This window comes from Ostrea edulis, chromosome 4 (genome assembly GCF_947568905.1).
Source record: "Ostrea edulis chromosome 4, xbOstEdul1.1, whole genome shotgun sequence".
Classification (NCBI taxonomy): domain Eukaryota; kingdom Metazoa; phylum Mollusca; class Bivalvia; order Ostreida; family Ostreidae; genus Ostrea; species Ostrea edulis.
The window spans coordinates 49744684-49765834 of NC_079167.1; the positions used below are offsets into that span (position 1 = coordinate 49744684).

At 33.8% G+C, this 21151-nt stretch overlaps 1 protein-coding gene and 1 long non-coding RNA gene across 6 annotated transcripts in view; both read left to right on the top strand.

Moving 5' to 3' along the window:
• Positions 1-21151, top strand: part of LOC125668549 (long-chain-fatty-acid--CoA ligase 5-like) — a 53795-nt gene that overhangs the window by 22316 nt on the left and 10328 nt on the right. For all 5 annotated transcript variants that reach the window (XM_048902800.2, XM_048902797.2, XM_048902796.2 and 2 more), the window contains 12 exons: positions 262-329; positions 2619-2720; positions 5144-5243; positions 6680-6852; positions 9730-9762; positions 10153-10204; positions 11997-12067; positions 12298-12381; positions 13059-13193; positions 13481-13566; positions 13755-13905; positions 17334-17406. In XM_048902800.2, coding sequence (XP_048758757.1) covers positions 262-329; positions 2619-2720; positions 5144-5243; positions 6680-6852; positions 9730-9762; positions 10153-10204; positions 11997-12067; positions 12298-12381; positions 13059-13193; positions 13481-13566; positions 13755-13905; positions 17334-17406 — 1128 coding nt within the window. The remainder of the gene's footprint in view (positions 1-261; positions 330-2618; positions 2721-5143; positions 5244-6679; positions 6853-9729; positions 9763-10152; positions 10205-11996; positions 12068-12297; positions 12382-13058; positions 13194-13480; positions 13567-13754; positions 13906-17333; positions 17407-21151) is intronic.
• On the top strand, positions 6890-8384 carry LOC125668558 (uncharacterized). The gene is made up of 2 exons (XR_007367682.2): positions 6890-7185; positions 7438-8384. It is a non-coding gene; the product is annotated as an uncharacterized LOC125668558 (long non-coding RNA).

The window sequence follows — 21151 nt, forward strand, 5'->3', positions numbered from 1 at the left end:
CAAAGTTTATGATGTTATTCACCTGTGAAGTTTATTTGACTCTGGTAAGCATTGTGGCCCATGCACCTCTTGTCTGCAAAGGCAAATTTTCTGCAGTTTGAAATAATTTGATTTTGTAGTTCATGATATATGTTTATTATATATCTTTCAAGAGTTTATAATTACTTGTCAAATTCAGTGGCTTTTATTTAAGTTTTGAAACTTGCTTTTGGAGAGAGAAAAAATGCTGTAATTATACAGTATATGATCTTATGATTGTAGGCAATGGAAAAGTGTATGGATGGAAAGCAAGTCCCACAGAGCCCTATCAGTGGATCTCCTATAATGATGTAAGTTTCTCCCCACTTAAAATTCGTATGATGATGCATGATCTAAAATGTTTTTAAAATGAAAGTTTCAAGTACATTTTATTTAGTAAAACTTTTCAAAAGATAGACATCTCATTTGTTTCAAATATCTTTTTAAAATATCTTTTAACATTTTCTTAGAAAGTTAACACAAACTGAAATTTTGCTTCCTTGTATTCAGTAGATTTAAGAAAACTTTTCAGAAATTTTATTTAATTGTTTTTTGAGGGTTTCCTTCTGTACAACATGTACAAGTGTGATCTAGAAGTATCTGTATTAAGCTAAACAAAGAATAACATGTCAGGGGAAAAAACTAAATGCTTTTATAAGACAGTAATGCCCACACGTAAGTGTTTGCCTTTAAATGTACTCCCCTTCGTATCATGGATAACTAGTGAAGGAGCCAGAACACATAATCTGTTATTTACATAAATGTACATGCATCAAATTGATCATAACATGCCCAGTTGAGCATGTGACCTCTTATGTTAGTTTTTCATATAATGAATTGATTACCAGTCTAAAATTGAAGAATTTCTGTATGAAATGAAAATTCCAATACCTTATTGCACATCAACAGAACACCACCAATCATCTTGCAAAAGATGATCTGGCTACTGTGTAAAAAGTTCTGGGAACATGGTATTTGTAGGAAAATGATTTGGATCCCCAATTAGTCTCCGAGATGAAAATTCTGAAACCTTCTGAAACCCCACTTTGTTGCGGAGGGTATAATGTTTTTGACCCGTCTGTCAGTCCATTTCTTGTCAGCGCAACTCCTCTGAGACCACTCAACAGAATTTCGTGAAACTTTGTAGTTGATAAGGACACACTGTGTAGATGTGCATATCCCCAGGCAATTCTGATTCAATAATTTTTCTGGAAGTTATGCCACTTTTGAACTTGAATTTCGAGCCCGCCTGTCCTGTTCTTGTCAGCGCAACTCTTCTGAGACCGCTCAACAGAATTTCGTTAAATTTTGTAGTTAATAAGGACACACTGTGTAGATGTGCATTTTTCCAGGAAATTCTGATTCATTAATTTTTCTGGGAGTCATGCCCCTTTTGAACTTAGATTTCAAGCCCGTCTGTCCTATTCTTGTCAGCGCAACTCCTCTGAGACCGCTCAACAGAATTGGTGAAACTTAGTAGTTAATAAGAACACACTGTGTAGATGTGCATATACCCAGGAATTCTGATTCAATAATTTTTCTGGGAGTTATGCCCCTTTTAAAATTAGAATTTCGAGCCCGTCTGTCCTATTCTTGTCAGTGCAACTCCTCTGAGACCGCTCAACAGAATTTCAAGCCCATCTGCCCTGTTCTTGCAGTAATACATAGCATTACCATTCATTATGTGAGGCATTGTCAAGCAATGTTGGAGCTTTGGATATGTGAGCTTGCTCACTTCTGCTTTCTTTCATTGCATATTTACAGGACTCCACCATCAGTCATATTCCAAAATATGATTTAGCTACTGCGTAAAATGTGAAATGAATTTTGAGAACATGGTTTTTGTAGAAAAACATTGATTTTTAACCCCCAATTGGCCTCCTGGGTGAAAATAAAAACTCCAAAATTTTATTGCACATCTACAGGACACCACCAATCATATTCCAAAAGATGAATTGGCTACTGCTTAAAATGTAAGAGGAGTTTCAGGTAGAAGATAACGGTAGTGTGACAGACAGACGGACTTGTATAATAACAATATACCTGAACTTTCTTCTTTAGAAAGTGTTGGTATGAATATTTGAATATTTGTTAGTATGCTTTGTCTTATTGAAAGTTTAATACAACATGATCCTTTGAAGAATATGAATATAGCATTACCTGTATGTCAGTTACAGACTGAATACACAGAAGTATCCATTTAGATTTGATACTGAAATAGCTACTTTTGTACATATTATATAAATTAATATTGCATGTAGTTGAGGGTAACATTGAAAATTTTTACCCCAAGAAAACCGTTGTCAACCGAGGCATAACCGAGGATGACAATGGTTTCTCGAGGGGCAAAAATTTTCACTGTTACCCTCAACTACATGCAATTTTTGTTTTATTATACTTAATGTTTTATAAACGACAAAGAAGAAAGATATTTGTCCTTGTGACCTTGGCCATCTTTGCAATTGGCCATTATCGGGGGCATTTGTGTTTCACAAACACCTCTTGTTTCCTACTAACGAACGATAGCATTTAAAAAAGTTTTAAGTATGTAGCAAAATGTTTATGAGAAATGAGTTATGTAATGATTTGACTATTTACAGGTCCTTGTTAGAGCTGCTAATATTGGTGCTGGTTTGATAGCAAAAGGACTTCAACCTGAAAATACAACAAATGTTGGCATTTATTCCCAAAATAGAGTTGAGGTATCAATATATATATATTTCTTTCATTTCATGTTTATCAGGCAGCTGTTTCTCTAACTATAGACATAACATGAATGTAATATGTAACATGAATGTCCATTTCACTAAAAGTTATGACTTGTGACCAAGATTGATCATAACTCTACAAGTGGTCTAGGGCTGTTGCAGGTGCTCCTAATCTAAAAAGTTTATACTTTTAAATCATTACTTAAGAATAAGTGCCAGCTTCTCTTCATTTCATTTACTTTTTTTCCTCGCATGAAATTTTTGTGAAAATAGTTATAAATGTGATAAACTTCAATCATCGAAAGGTCTGGTCTGCCACATGATTACGCTTTTCTGACAAAATTATGAAAATGATGGTCCTAAGTGCCAATCACATTTTAATGCTTGAATACTTTGCTCTGCTCCACCTTGCTATGTTTGACATGACAATGTCAGGTTTAAAATCAAACATTTTTTTCTTTATTTACACTATTTTTATATGGTACAGCGATGTCTGTACGTCTGTCTGTCCTTCTTTCTACTGTCCGTTTAGGGTTTTCTGTTTCTAATTACATTTCTCTGTCACATATCAAGCTGAAACTTGCTATGAGCTTCTTTGTGGATTGTTCTAGATCTTGTTACAATTTTGATTCATTTTGACCTCTCTTGCATGAGTTTTGCTCCTTTATTTGAAAATTATTGTTATATGGAGGGTACATAATTTGTCTGGCACCGGTGTTCCCTAGGAGGATCTGTATGCAGATGACCTGGTTATCATTACTGACTCTTTTGGATGAATGTGTCAAGAGGCTCCTGACTTGGAAAGAAGCTCGGGAAAGGAAAGGACTGAGAGTGAATGTGGGCAAAACCAAGATCATGATCTGCGGTACTGGTCTTGACCTACTTCAGGACTCGAGCAGCTTCCCATGTGCTGTCTGTCGTACAGATGTAGGCAGCAATAATATTTTCTGCAATGGCTGCAAGCACTGGGTGCACAAGAAATGCAGTGGGCTCATGCGCCTGTTTGTGGACCCTGACTTTAGATGCTCAAGATGCAGGGGAATGGCTTGCCCTCTTGACGGCAGGCCGCAGAGTGATGTCCAAGTTGGTCTGGACAACTTGGAGGTTGTAGGTTCTTTCTGCTACCTAGGAGACATGCTTTCCGCAGCTGGTGGCTGTGACCTTGCAACCACTATGCGTGTAAAGACCGCTTGGAAGAAGTTCAAGGAGATGCTACCAGTCCTGACATCACGCCTCCTGTTGTACAAGACCCATGGTCGAGTGTATAACACTTGTGTTCGGAGCACGTGAGACCTGGACACTGACCAAGCCAAATCTCCATTGCCTACATCGCAATGACAGAGCCATGATCAGACAGATCTGCTACACCTAGCCAGAAGGCATGGCCACTGTAGGTTCAACTGAATTGCTGGGGCGGCTTGGTCTCGATGACCTCGACCTCATCTTAAGGGAAAGGAGACTCCGCTGGTATGGCCTCATTGTCAGATCCAGCAGTGCAGTCAAGTGCTTTCTCAATGTACAAGTTCCTGGTAGACATAGAGTTGGTTGGCCAATGATATGGAGAGAGCTGACAGAGAAAGATCGAAAAGAACAGAAGCTCTCTACTGCCGACCCTCATGATCGGAATAAATGGAGATCTGAGGTGAGATCTGCCATGCATGCAGCTAGCCAGATACCTGGAAGGGGGCCCACTAGTGTGGACAATACCCATACATCTGCATGTAAATAAAAAGGAACCGACAACAACAACAACAATCCCTCCCACAATTTTCAAGTGAGGACCGTCTTGTTTTACAGAGTGTTTGTATGGGTATTGAAGATGTGCATGTGGCAGGGATTTTGATTTTCTTAAATTTTTAAGAAAATTACAGGTTGTTGAACTTAGTCCATGTTTGGGAAATATTCATATTATGCAAAGAAAGTATGTCCTGATGATGACTGATACTACCTGAAGCAAATTTCTACAAATTATGGCTTAAGAAAAACACCCTGTGTAAGCTTTTTCATGGGCATATTATGTACTGTTTGCGGTTCTCTTGTTCAATATTTTTCTGGTTATTGTTAGTACAAATCATGGTATAAATTTTTAAATGTATTGTACATAGTTGCATTAAACGATTCTTCTCTGTAAACTTTAAGGAGAACCCTCGTATGTGCTTTTATGCTTTCTACTTAATTAGTTAAGGCATTCATTTTCTTTGATGGAAATTTTAATTAAAACAAACAATATTTAACCATGTGTGTATATAAGATGACTGGTCAACTTGTGCACAAAGATTTGTATATGAGTTGACTCTTGAGGATTGTGTACAAGTTGTACTGTTTTAGTTTGTGGTCAAGTTGGTTTTGGTATGAGTTGACTTTATACCAGTATTTTTATACTGTATTACAGTTTCCTGGGTGTTTTTTTTTTTCAGTATGGGATTACAGAACAAGCTTGTTTCATGTATTCCATGGTCCTTGTGCCTTTGTATGACACATTGGGTCCAGAGGCATGCACACACATCATCAACCAAGGTACAGAAATTATGAATTATTAGTGGAGAAAAAATTGACATGATTGTATTGTTGTGTGATTGTTTACAATGTCTGACCAGCTGATTGTTATACATGGCAAATTCATTTATTCTTTGACACTGGCTAGAAGTTTCATGAGAAAATGTTACAGATTTTATAATTTTCAAAAAAGGTCATCATCCATTGAGGACCAATGTTAAATATTCAAACAGGTTTTGGTTTAATGTGGTATGGATGGCAAATACACCCCATAATTTAAAAAATCGTATATCAGGCCCCATGAATCCATGTTATTTTTGGATAAGGTTATTTTCTTGACAGAATGATCTTAATTGTACCCAGGCCTATCGATGTTTTCTCAATAAAATACGTTCAATTTAAAAATTCAGGACGACAAACAAATATAACTATACACCACTGCTCTAAAAACAATCAAAAAATGGGTATATTTCATATTCTATAGGCAGCCAAGCCAATATCTGAGGGACATGAACCATCCAAACTAAAACTGTTTTGATGTAGCCACATGCTCTTATTATTTTGATCTACTGAACAGAACTCCAAGCGACATTATATCTATGGGTGTCTGCATGTACAAATATGAATTGCCATACTTATTCAAAATAGTTATTTTCTTGCCTCTTCCCAGAGTTTAAAAATCCTAAAACATTAGATCTAAAAGACATTATAACGAGAATCAATAAAGTACATCTATGTGTAGCATTTCATTGAAATATATTCACATGACATAGTATTCAATATATTAAACAAGACAATTATATAAAATGCTACATATTTGTTTACAATTTAACACTACACACCTTGCAAATATTGGCAATACAACGTCTTGATCGGCACATGCTGTTTCACTGGGACGTCATCACATAGCTAAGATAACCACTTAATTGTGGAGGGGTTGACAGAACACAGGTAATTTTAATTAAACAGGGTAGTGAACGTTTTCTCTACAATTTACACCTTGCTAAAATTGTTCACATTAAGGATGCAATTTTCAATGTATTTTAATGTTCTGAAGTAAAACCGTGGCTTTTGTCCTTTTTGGGGCATAAAACCCTGACTTCTTGACATGTACTTTTATCACATTACAAGACAATCGTGTACATGTACTTTTATCACATTACAGGACAATCGTGTACATGTACTTTTATCACATTACAGGACAATCATGTACATGTACTTTTATCACATTACAGGACAATCATGTACATGTACTTTTATCACATTACAGGACAATCATGTACATGTACTTTTATCACATTACAGGACAATCGTGTACATGTACTTTTATCACATTACAGGACAATCGTGTACATGTACTTTTATCATTCACTGAGCATAAATTTATGCATACATGTATATTACGATTTATTCTTTTGAAAGTAATAGAATAAAGATGAACAATTTTTTCTTTCCAGCTGAGATTAAGACCGTGATCTGTGATAAGAATGTGAAGGTGAATGCAATACTAGACAAAATCAACGAGACCCCTAATCTTAAGATCGTGATTCTGGTGGAAGAGCCAACCTCGGAGATCAAGAAGAGGGCTGCAAGTCACAGCATAGATCTCCTCACCTACTCAGAATTGGAGGTAGGGACTGTACTGCTAACAAGATAAGTCTTACATGCCTGTGATTTCATTGATTATGTCATACATTTTATATGGTGAAGTAAAACATTGTGTACCATATTCATTAAATTATGTAGTCTTCTGTTTTTAGTGTATACGTTTACTACATATAAACCATCCCTTGGTACTATCCGTCCAGACTGTATGATTATATAAACCATCCTTTGGTACTATCTGTCCAGACTGTATGATTATATAAACCATCCTTTGGTACTATCTGTCCAGACTGTATGATTATATAAACCATCCTTTGGTACTATCTGTCCAGACTGTATGATTATTCTTCACACTGAAGTATGGTGATTTTTTAATTATCTTGTAATGACTTTCTGAATGAATCAAGTGCTAAAATGTGAGAAAAGGTCCTTCATCATTTGTTTTTTACTGGGCTTCGTTTATATATGATAATGGATAGATAACGATTTTCATATTTTAGCACAATGTAAATCATAATTAATTATCTTCACTGCCAAATGCATCTTGCTAAAATAAGAATGCATTATTATGCAGCTGCATATAGTATTTCCCAGTTCTTTTGTATTGTAGTAATTAGGGCTATATGGACCGTGGATATCGGCCTGGATAGCTCAGTGGTTAGAGCACTTGACTAGTAATGCAGGGGTCCTGGGTTCGATTCCCTGTCCAGCCAAAGATTTTCTCCTCTCTCCTATACTACATTATTTGGTGCCGTTGACCACCCCTGGATTTGCAGGTTGTCCTGCCAGGGGCGAAAAGAACCTGGGTTATGTGCGTCTTTGAGTGCGAATACAAATTAAGGAGGGAGGAATGTAGTAATTAGGGCTATACGGACCGTGGATATCGGCCTGGATAGCTTAGTGGTTAGAGCACCTGACTAGTAATGCAATGGTCCCGGGTTCGATTTCCAGCCCAGCCAAAGATTTTCTCCTCTCTCCTATACTATAGTATTTAAGGTTCTTGTTACTAATATTTTAAATTCCACTGAAGATGTACTAATTTAGAATTTGAATTTAAAATATGATTTTAGTTGTAGTGATAAGATCATTTGTATTAAACACTGTACATTATATACATGTTTGATGTTATATGTATCTCAGAAGTGATTTAAGTAGCCAGATGTAAATCAGTCTGATTTAAGGTAATACCAAACACCTGTATAGTCATTAATTTGATAAATGAAATCTTCATATAAATACCAATATTCAATGATGTTCTGAACTAACTAATATAATCCATAACATGTATTTGGCATATTTTAAAAAATATGGGAGACATCCAATATATTGGAGGTCTGGGAGTCTTCAATGTTCATCTGTGTGAGGTTTAACTATCTCTTGTAAAGCGTAACTTATGTTGTGTAGCTAGTAGAGACCTGATATTTGAACACATGTATAAGCAGTATTTTGTCTTTAAATAGAATGAAAGTCAAGGTCATATCTTTAGGCTAAAGGTCAAATATGATGATGTCATTTGTGGAACGTGTCATTTTTTTTCTTAATGAAATAATCTAAAAAGTCAAAAATTTCCAAAATCCTTGGTTGAATTTTCTATCAATTTCTGGATCATTTTGTTCATTATGTTAATTTTTTTCCTCCAAAATTTGAATTTTAGAGATCTTTGGATATGTAGCATTTTTACGTTTAAGATGCAAATGTATGTTACAGTGTACATCATGGTGTACAGAAATATATCAATTACAATATATTTTGTTGAGATTTCGTAACAGGACACATCCTTATCATGAATGTTTAATTTCACACTCTTGTATCTGGGGTCTGATACCCTATATTTCAAACTGTGGACAAAAAATGATTCAATAGATTTCTTTTATACCATGCACAGTAAGAGGTTTTGTTCCTTAGAACAAAATATTGAAGTTTAAAAAAAATTGAATCGGAGGATAATTTTTTGCGTATCTATTCAGTACTACCTTAAATCAAACCTTCACTAGCTGTTTTTGTCATTCATTGTCGACAATCAAATAAAAATGAACTGGTGAAGGTTTGATTTTAATCAGACTGGGTGTAAGTCTCTGTAATATTTAATTTGATAGGAAGAACAAAGGGCAGCAAGTGTCTACAAAGAATGATTATGAATACATGTAGTCATGCATTACAGCAAAAGTGAATGTTAGTGATGTAATATTTATATTCATTCATCACATTGATCACCTTATAATCCATAAATATGATTAAAATCAATTAAGTTACCATTACATGTAGATGTATAGTCACTCTGGAATTGATCTCAATGCTTTTTGTTCTAAAAACAAAGTTTAACACTGAGCTAACTGGCTACAGCCACTTACCCATGGAGAGAGAGAGAGAGAGAGAGAGAGAGAGAGAGAGAGATTTCTTACTAAAATGTTCTCCTGTTTCATGTAAATGTCCTGTGTTATATAAATGCTTATACTTGGTTTAAAGGTTGCTTATGATTATTATGTACAGTGTTTCAGTTTTCCAATCACTGGGAAGTTTGAGTCCCAAACCAAGTTTTATTTTATGTAGAGATATTTGAAAATTGTAATTGGAATAAATGTTGCTCATGACCGGATTACCTTGAAGCAAGGTCATTTGGCCAAGGACAAGGCCACTAGGAGATATAAGGAAAATTCATGTTTGAGGTTTGACTTTGCAGCAAAGACTTGATAAATTCTTATACTTCACGTAATTAATTGCGATAAAAGGGTGTTTCTTGACCTGATTCAACGTCATCTTTATTAAGGTCACTGATGAAAAAGGTTAATTTTGTCCCATTTGGGTAATGGGTAAGCCCTGTGGAAGGGTCAGACTTGTCAGGTCAGTTTAGTGTTAGGTTGTTTGTTTGAATATGATTATATGTATATTATTTTGTTTGCAGGCATTAGGTGAACAGAAACCACAGGAGCCAAAAGTAAGCACAATTTTAAAAAGTTGTTAATATTCGTACCAAATGAAAATGTGCTGTCTCAATAAAAGAATTTTAAGTTTAATTAACTGAATTTAAATCATTCTGATTAAAATCAGATCCTTAGATCTGCTCAGTATCCCACTACACAAATATTGAGCTATTTGAGCAGATCTAAGGATCTGATTTTAATCAGAGTGAATATGAATTACATTAAAATTTGAGAATTTTTACAGTGATTGCTATGTTTCGATATTATTCATATATTTGTCATAATTATTTTAACACAGAGTGTGATTAAATATAGTGCAGACATAAAAACTTGTCATGTCGTATTTTAAATACATACTACCGGTATATTTTACTTCAGTGAATAATTTTATGGTTGTTTTTCAGCCTGCCAAGCCTGATGATTTATGTGTACTATGCTACACCAGTGGTACAACAGGTAATATTTACAATGTATGTTTCAATAGACAGGGGATATTTATTGTGCATTGTGTTTGCACAGTGGTGTACACAAAACAGCAGTTGCGTAGAACATGTAAACGTGCTGGTTTATGATAAATATGTCATTGATTTTTAAGTGCTCCCCCTCCTTCAGTGTTTGCGTCTTGGTGAATGTTTTCATATGACAACAGTCCTCATTAATATATCCCCTTCATGTCTTGCAAAAATGAATGATAGTTTAATAGTTTTAGAGTGATAAATTTATGTTTTGAAAATTTCAATGACAGCAACATATGTATAAAGATTAAATTTGTTGTTATGCTGGGTTTGCAAGGAAATTATTATCAGGCTGATGTATGAGTCATAGCACAGACAATTGTATCACTTGGGTTCAAATTTACTATTAAAGAGTATTCTTATTAATAGTAAATTCGAACCCAAGTGATATAATTTAAAACATACTTTGTATACATTTTTAAAGATACTTTTTTACGGTATCCATGGCATAGAAATGTAGAAATTTTAGGACATAAATTGAATTGAGCTGTGATAATATGAAATAAAATTTCACAGCAGTATCAGTCAAATATAACCTTTTATTAACAAAGTATTTAATTGTTTGTTAACAAAGTAATTAATTGTTTGTTAACAAAATAGTTCATTGCAAATTCCTTCTGAAATCTTTCTCAACTGCACCGGTCAATTTGATTAGTAAACTTCAATAACCTTTCCTTGTACAGTATTCTAAAGTAAGTTGCTGACAAAATGTGTTAACTTTTTCCCCTCCTTTCTTTGCACTCAGTGTGTGTTAGTCAACTACATATTGGCTTAATACATTTTTTCCATGTCCTAATATTGTTGACAGTCTTAATGTAATGCACAGCCATCAAGTGGGTAAATCAAAGTTGGAACATATAAAAGTGGACACATTCTCTCTGACTTGAAAATCAAATATGATATATAAATCTTGTAATAAGAAATTAATTTTACATCTTAGCAATATGATCGATTCAATGCATAATTTGCAACAATGTTTGATCTTTGATTAAATATAATGTACCCTGGCTTTTGAATTTGAATAGGGAATCTGCAATGATATTACTTCAATGAAGTATTCGTATGCCCTTATATTGTTATGTTTATTTAGGTAAAGCTATGCATATACAGATATAGCATAATCATTTTATATAATGTAAAACACACACATACACTCAGAAAAGATTATGTGTATCTTAAAAACTTTGCTGTTTGTTTGAAAAGTTGACTATGAGATGGAACAGTATGATATTGAATATGCCTAAATCTAAGAATAGTCCATGAGATGGAACAGTATGATATTGAATATGCCTAAATCTAAGAATAGTCCATGAGATGGAACAGTATGATACTGAATATGCCTAAATCTAAGAATAGTCCATGAAAGCCACTTGTCTATTTTTAGTAGGATCCCCTTTTACAATTTGATATGACATATATATGATAATTATGAGACTTAAGAATGTTAGAAAAAAATGGTTTACATTTGCTAGCAGGAAACTTGTTGTATTTGATCCATCTGTTTGTCTGTCAATCTGTCAGAATTTTTTTTTAAATAAACTGTAATTGGATTTGTTGAATGAGTTCTTTATATGAAAGCATTTTATATGTTTTCATATTATGGTGAATAAGAGTGCACTATGTAATACTTATCAATCGAATCAAAAGGGGGTGATGATTTTAAATGGCTATCACTAGGAGCAATATGTTTCACATAAAACTAGCAAAGATATATAATTTCATTATGCTTTCAGGTTTACCCAAAGGTGCCATGTTAACACACAGAGGTACCTTGGCAACAGTTGTGGCAGCAGCAACAGTGCTGGTGAGGAGTCTATAATTTGTCATTTTCAACTATTATAATCCACCCCAAAAATGTGAGGGCAGAGTTTTAATGTATACGGCATACTCATCTACAGCAAATAAAACAAGCAATCTTTGTTGTCAATGTTTATGATAAGTGATATATATTTGAATGACTGTTAGAACTTTTGTGTCAAGCATGAGAATTATTCTAAAGTGAATTTTTCTAATTCATCCTTTTCTTAATTCAAGAAACCCGGTGGAGTAGACATCTCTCCTGAAGATACACTGATCTCTTATCTGCCTTTGGCTCATTCCTATGAAAGGTTACTAGAGGTATGCAAGATGTCATGACTAATATTGAATATTTCGTAGTATGCTTATATTCAAAGTTGGTCTTATATAGTCACCATGCATATTATGGAGTATATTTATTAATATGGTATTGCCATATATATATATAAGGAGAGGGTGGTCTAAGTTTTTAGAACTTGTGTCAAATCCCTATGCAACTGTTTTACAATAAAACACAATCAAACCAGAGGTAAGCAAGTATTTGTAGCCATGTTTAAATTGTGATTTGTTCCTATCAGTTTTCATTCTTTTTTGTCATTCATAGTATATAAGGAAAAAAGTTTCTTATTTTAACAGTTTTTGAACAGGTTTTGATCATATATCGCACAAATAAGTAACAGGCAAATGGCTTTCAGACGAAGGTCACTCAAGGTCAATTTAGAAACATACCTTATATACATATGTATACATATAAAACTTCATTTCAACAATATTTCAACAGTTATTGGATCTTTTAGACCAAGGTCTCTCAAGGTCATTTTGGAAAGGTCAAGATCACTCAGAACATATACCTTATGTATGAAAAAATCTTTACTTTCAACAATATTTCAGCAGTTATATTGATCATTGTGTGAGTCATTTGACATGAAGTAGTTCATTGGTTAGATGCAGTGCAGGGAGCATCTATCAGTTTTAGTGATATTCTTGTTTTATTATAGAGCTACTGTGTCTTAAGTGGAGCCAGAATAGGATTCTTTCAAGGCGATGTAAAATTACTAATGGATGATATTAAGGAGCTGCAACCTACACTCTTCCCATCAGTACCTAGACTACTAAACAGAGTCTATGATAAGGTAACATAGTGTGTATAAGACTGGTGTCATACTCCACACTAGTGGGGTTATGACAATTCATATGGAAAACTTTTCCTAATGAAAAAGAATGTTTAAAGTATAGATGTATGAAATAAATCTGTACTAACTGTATAAGTGGGATTTTTAAACAGAAAATGTGTTTGATACACAATAAGTTTTCTGACAGCATATATATTGGTTCTTTTGAGTGATAACATATAAGGCACATGAACTAAATACAGGTTGACAATCAGAATTTTAAGAGTAGTATGCTTTTTTTCTTAAAGGTCATGAATCAGATAAATGAAGGATCCTCTATAAAGAGAAAGTTATTCAATATGGCCATTGCCAGCAAGGAAAATGAGCTAAAAAGGTATGTATACTTTATTGTATATGAGCTGTACTGTTTGAACTTTTAATTTTCAACTAATACAATGTATTTATTACAAGCATGCTTTTTAATGTTTCTGACAGCAAAGTAGTTGTAGTTTGATGTATGTGACTTGTAATGTTGATATAATCTTTTGCCAAAATATTGAAACATTATAATTTTCTGGACAGAAATATTATACGTAAAGATAGTATATGGGACAAGGTGGTATTCAAGAAGATTCAGGCCAGTTTAGGAGGAAAAGTGAAGCTTATAACAACAGGATCTGCTCCCCTGTCCCCAAAAGTCCTTCACTTTCTGAGATGTTGTGTGGGATGTCCAGTAAGTAAACAATGAAATCACAATTCACTGTATAATGAAACTTCTTAAATGAATCCTGTACAGTTATAGAACAGCACCTGAGATAGCAAAGTCACCTGGAGAAATAATTTTTACATCAGGGACCATATATTTGTTATCTCTTGAATTCCACATTCTATACCTGGGTGTTCGGGTAGTGTAGTGGATAACGCACTCACTTCTTACCACTGCGAACCAAGCTCAATTCCCGTCATTGGCAGTGGTTGTATGCACAGGGGCTAAGCCTGTTTTGGGCCCAAACTCTGTGATTCAATAAATATATCTGACCCAGATAAAAAACTACCCACTCACTTATGCCTTAAAAATCAGAAACTATATGCAGTATTGTGTAATTTGCCGGTCTCCCTGCATAGATTAATGTTTTAACTAGATTTCATATATTTATTTTTACTAGGACATTTACCGGTCCAGGTCACCAAGTGGTTTCTCTTCTATGACAGCAGAGAAATTTAGACTAGTGTGGAAGACTTCAGACATGTCAATTAAAATTTCACATTATTTATAGAGTTAGACCCCTTTCTATATTTATGAGAGTTCAAGCCCAAAACAGGCTTGGCCCCTGTGGTTGTATGTGAGAGAGTATTGTGGTTGTCCGCTTGGACACATGGGTTTCCTCTGGGTACTCTGTTTCCCCTCACAAATTGACCCCATAACGCCAACATCTGTGCAGCAGCAAGTCGGTAAATAGCTAATATATAGCTAATGTTCATTGTTATGTCCAACTTTAAAGGGGCATGGACATGATTTGAGCTGAACATTTTCAAATTTTATTTTTCCATTTTTATTGTTTAGAATGCTTAACTAAGGTATTTCTGATTGTCAATCAAAATTTGAATATCAGTTGTTGAGTTACAAGTACAAACACTAGAAACTATTTAATTGTGTTCAGAAGTAACTTGTAAATTGATAAAAATCTGCTTTGAACGAAACTTTTACTTGTATATTTAACCTATGTAATCAAAAGCATGGCATGAGCCTTGTTTATGTAACAGGTTTCTCGATCCCTTAAAGCAATAACAGGAACACCTGTTTGGGTTCTCGACAAGACGTTTATTCAGGAGTTACCAATGTACGAATTGTCCATTGACAAAACCCTATAACAACAATGTTTAACAATTTTAAGTAATATGCTATATAAAACATGAATACTATAATTTCACACAAATACTGATGTACAACCAATATACGATTATAGAATTACATGGGTGATCTATATCAAGGGAGATAACTCTATACCTGTATACATCACATATTAAATCTCCCAAGTCCTATAGACTTTAACTTCATCATAAAACATTACAATAATTATCATTATAATATGTATTAACATTATTAATTATTGAATTAAATAAAAACCATATGGTGAGCATACCATTCTATGGGAATAGGCTTGAGTGAACAATATTTACAGATGACACCAAACTGGTCTGATCTATAAATTAATTATGATATCTGCAATATCTTGTAAGTCATAAAACATACTTTTGCTTTAAAATAATATCACAGTGAGACAAATCTTATACATTACTATCACAGATATTTACATTATATAAGTCTCACTCTCACTGATCATTTATTCCAGGAATGTGGTAACAAAAGGAATTTTATGCAAAACTACAGATTTAACATTTAGTAAAGGAATTATAGAATAGTTTAGCATTAGTAATAAATTATTAACTTACCATTCAAGAGGAAAAATGTCGGTCTATGTCTAATTGTCAAAATATGTCAGATCTACTGAAATCAACTCTCTTCTTCAAAACTGAATAAAGACTGACCTCAAAGAACAGAACTCTTGGAGGGAAAATCTCCAAGACCAATCCAATGACATAAGACAAACTAAAACACCAATGAAATTAAAAGACACAAGGGACATTTGGCCAAACTATAATTATATACCCCAGGCCATTGCACTGGGAAGGTGACCAAATTTTATGCTTGACTGCATGTTTAAATTACATTACCTTGCCTAAGCATTTTATTCATGTGTGTAAAAAATGAACTGATTCTTTATACATATACCCATCATATCATACAATATACATGTATAATATGAGTCTGTCACATTTACATAACAAAGAATTGCGAGTGGTGTATCTCACTTGTAACTCAACAACTGATATTCATATTTTGGTTGTCCATTAGAAATACAATAATAAAAATGGAAAAATAAGATTTGAAAATTTTCAGCTCAAATCATGTCCATGTCCCTTTAAAAATTAAGATTATTATTTCATTATTAACTGTTTCATTTTACTGATACAAACTGTTGAAGTGCTGACTTGTCATGTTAAATATTCTAAGAAAAGAAAGTCATTATTTGTTTTATGCATTCAGATTGACTGAAAATAAAATCATGTTTGAAACATGAACCCTTTGAACTGTATTTGGTCTACATTACACTATCAAAACTAGTTGTTTGGCATTCATGTGCATCTGTATGCACAGAAAGTTTTACATACTAAATATTATCATGGGTTGAAAACTTGGGCTGCAGGGCATTTTATCAGAATTTCTAACAGTGTGAATGGATATTTAGTGGACATTTTAGTGGAAGAAATATTGGTTAACTGTAAATATTCAATGTATATTTAAGCAAATTTTTTTTCACAGATATTTTATTTCTTTTTAAACAATATAAATTAATGTAAAATCAGCAAAAATTTACAAATGGTTAGCAGATTAATGAATAAGTTTCAAACTCAATGAAGATTTTGGTGGTTAGGAAATATTCTCTAAGATAAAACTTACTAAAACATACACATTTTGATAGTGCTGATGTTTTAGACATTAAGTATCAAAATGGACTAGATCCAACTCATTATACTTCCACCACCCAGTGGATGAGCAGGCTATAACAGACTTAGTGTGGTTAGTGGAAAAGGTACATATGTTCAGTTCCACAAGAATGTCTTGTGCTAAAGGCCCACACATTTTCTGCTAAAGATCTTCTAGCTGAAATGTTCTGTCAATCTGAGGGAAAATAATTCAGTTTCAAAAAATTAGGTTTAGTACTTCTAACAATATTAAAGAGGGTTGTAGCCATTGTTTGTCTGTTTTAAAGAAGTATATTGGTTGTTGCATAGTTTACTGTTAATAAGTTTGCTTTAATTTTTTTGTGAAATCTCTCTCTCTCTCTCTCTCTCCATAAAGTAAAAATTCTTTGTGTTTGGTCTTTACATATCGAAATTAAAAATAAAAGGGAACATGAAAGTAAAATGTTTTACTTAGAGAGAAAGAGAGAGAGAGAGAGAGACTCATGAAATATAAATGTCTAAACAATATTTAAGTCAAATAAGACATCATACCATAATCCTTTTTCACACAGTGCCCTTCTAGTTTGTATAGATAATCATAATTGTAACAATTGATAAACCGGTATTTTGTAGATAATAGAGGGATACGGACAGACAGAATCCCATGCTATCTGTACTGTGACTCTGGTAGGAGATCCTGACACAGGTACTGTATAATTATGTTCCCCAAACAAAGTTTGGGAACATATTGTTTTTACTCTGTTTCTTATTATTATTAAGGTCTTCCGTTTTCCAACGGAAGACCTTCTAGTGATTCTACTGTTTATTATTATTATTATTATTATTTTCCCTTTCGTCTCCGAGACCGTTGGATGGATTTTCCTGAAACTTTCACAGGTTATAGAGAACGATGGTACCTCGAGGCATTTTTTTCATTTTTTCAAAATTCACTTCCGGTCGCAAGATATGTCCAATTTTCCTCTTTTTACAAGATATTTTGTCCAGCGTTTTTCTTAGAAACGGTAAAAGATAGAGTCACCAAATTTTCAGAGTTAATAGATCTCACTTTGTAGGCGTGCAGTAGGGGGTTAAGAATGTCGGCCGTCACTTCCGGTCGTCACCGGAAGTGATTAAAGGAAACATGAATTTCAAACTTTTTTCTTTCAAATTGAAACCTATTTCGGTTTACTATATCTCGTTCTAATTCTCAAAAAATGTTGACCCCACCGGAAGTTGAATCTTCAACTTCCGGTTTTATCAAAGAAAGCCTATTCATTCTCTCATTTTTCAGTGCCATAAATCTCGGTCATGAAACTAGTTAATGACTTGAGTTTTAAATATAAAATAGTCACTATAAATGTCTAGAGTAACGTCAAATATTTTTGTAAAATTTACTTCCGGTCGGCAAATACGGCTTATTAGCTGTTTTTGTTGTCCAGCGTTTTTCTCAGAAACGGTAAAAGATAGAGTCACCAAATTTTCAGAGTTAATAGATCTCACTTTGTAGGCGTGCAGTAGAGGGTTAAGAATGTCGGCCGTCACTTCCGGTTGTCACCGGAAGTGATTAAATGAATCATATATTTCAAACTTTTTTCTTTCAAACTGAAACCTATATCGGTTTACTAGGTCTGGTTCTAATTCTCAAAAAAATGTTGACCCCACCGGAAGTTGAAACTCCAACTTCCGGTTATATCAAAGAAAGACTATTCATTCTCTCATTTTTCAGTGCCATGAATCTCGGTCATAAAACAAGTTAATGATTTGAATTTTACGTATGTTATAGACACTATAAATGTCTAGAGTAAATTTAAATATTTTTGAAAAAATTCACTTCCGGTCGTGAGATATAGGGTGGACATATTCAAACCTTGTTTTTTCAGTTTCTCAATAATGAATATAGATAGACGCTTGAAACTTGTAGAGTTGATCAACTAACATTAGTCCATTGTACACATACATTCAATTTTTTTGTCCGTCACTTCCGGTCTATACCGGAAGTATTTGAATAATTGTCGATTTACCGATTTCTTCGAGTGATTTCTCAGAGATGGCTGAAATTTTCAGGTATAATGTCTTATGAAATGACCTTGCTATAATTCTTTTTGTTTTTACAAAATTCACTTCCGGTCGGAAAATATGGCCGATTTTCTGTTTCTCAAAAGGAATTTTGTCCAGCATTTTTCTTGGAAAAAGTAAAATATAGGTTCATCAAACATTCAGGGATGATCAATCTCCGTTTGTAGGCGTGCAGTAGTGGGTTGAACATGTCGACCGTCACTTCCTGTCGTCACCGGAAGTGATGAAAAGAATCGCAAATTTCAAACTTTTTCCTTTAAATTGAAACCTATACTAGTTTATTAAGTCTCTTTCAAAGTGTCAAAAGAATATTGACTCTGTTGGTAGTCAAAACGACTACTTCCGGTTTCTTGATAAAATACCTTTTTAATTTTCGTCTCTTTGTCTCTATAAATCTCGCTTATATTTGAAGTCTTTCATATGATTTTCACATGTCTTAATAAAAGTATAAACTTCCAAAGTTTTGATAATTTTGTTTTTCAAAATTGACTTCCGGTCGGTAGTAACCTACTACTTTTTCTTTCTTAGGTTTACTTCTTTTTTTGAGAACTCTTTCAGATAGAGACGTGAAATTTTCAGGGAATATAGACAGTAAAGAGTCGCTGTCATTTATAGGAAAAAGCATCTGAATAGTACTTCCGGTCGTCACCGGAAGTTACGAGAAAGGAGTAAAAAATTCGATAATACATTTCTCATTCATTGTTAAGGCACATTTTCTGATATATTTAAATGGTTTTCGTAGGAACAGAAAGCTCTTTACCGGAAGTGGTCTAACGGAAGACCTACTCATTACTAGTAATGAGTGTCTAGTTATTATTATTATTATTCTTTTTCTCCGGTACTTTTTTGTCCGGTAGTGTTCTCAGAAACTACAAAAGCGATCGATATGAAACTTTCCAGGATGATAGTATAGCGTTTGTAGATGTGCATAGTGATAGTCATTTTGTCTGCACGTGCATGCACGCGCGTGCACGTACATTGCAATTTTGGTACAAAAAATGGAAAATCAGAATATTGAAGGAAGCGATATAAAACCTAAATAGGATGATAGTATATCATTTGTACATATGAAAAATAATAGTTATTTTGTCAGCACGCATGCACGTGCACGCGCATTACAAAATTTGTACACTAACTTTGGAATCAGTCTAACTTTTTTGTTGTTCATTGAAATGGCTTGAAATTCATATCATAGGTAGATATTGGGACCGTTAACTGATATGCATGGTCAAAATTACCAATTTGCACGCGCATGCACGTGCGCTTCATTTTGATTGGATAATACTAAAACGTTTGTAACTATCTTATTTATGAAGCGAATGAGATGATATTCACAGCATACGTAGACAATATGTGTATCTATATATTGGTGTAACAATAAAATGCCAACGCACACGCGCATGCGCGTGCAACGTTTTTTAAATGTACAATTTTTAAAGGACGATAACGTTTTTGTTTTTCATCAAATTCTATTGATATTAATGGTTTAGATGTGTCTTGGTACTCCTTACAAATTACTGTGGTTAGAATTACTGCTCAGCACGTGCATGCACGTGTGCTGAATTCTGATTGGACGATTTTAAAATCGCTATAACTTTCTTATATTTGGTGGAAATGTTATGAAATTCACACTGTGGGTATATGATACAAATGCCTGTTGAACGACATCAACAAAAATTCGGAATCATACACGCGTGCGCGTGTATGCGCGTGCAACGCTTTCTTTCATTTTTTGGTACTGAAATGACCATATTGAACGTACTACATGTAATTAAAGGCTAAAATAAAATGATTTTTTGCTATAGATTCACAAGGACATCACTTTTGAATTGGGCGAGGTTTGGGGAACATATGTAACGGTCCCCGTTACAATTAGAACTAGTTACATATATTGTTACAGTGTCGCAATGACTTTTTTATTTATTTACATGGCCAAATGATTTTCTTGGCACTGAAAACTAAGGAAGGTTTTATGTTCCCTATCACATAATTGCAACCTTAAGAAATCTCCTGTTACATTAAAACATGCTTATAACGAACATGCTTATAACGAATTCACACTTATTGCAAAGTGATATTTATTCCCCTATCATAGAAAAATATTGAAAATATGATTGGATATAACAAAGTTTGGTTCCCCTGGCCCTGGAGGTTCGCTATAACTGTGTTTTACTGTACATGGAATTCAGCAATTTAAAGGATTTTTACCATGATTTTTATTGATTGTAAATATATCTGATAGTATGGTGTTTTAAATCGTGCAAGTATTATTTTGTCGATGATTTAGTGATTAATTTGTATTGAAATTGCAAAAAGCAAGATATGCATATTTTCATGTAAGATTTTTGCACCATTTTTGCACCATTAGTGTGTGA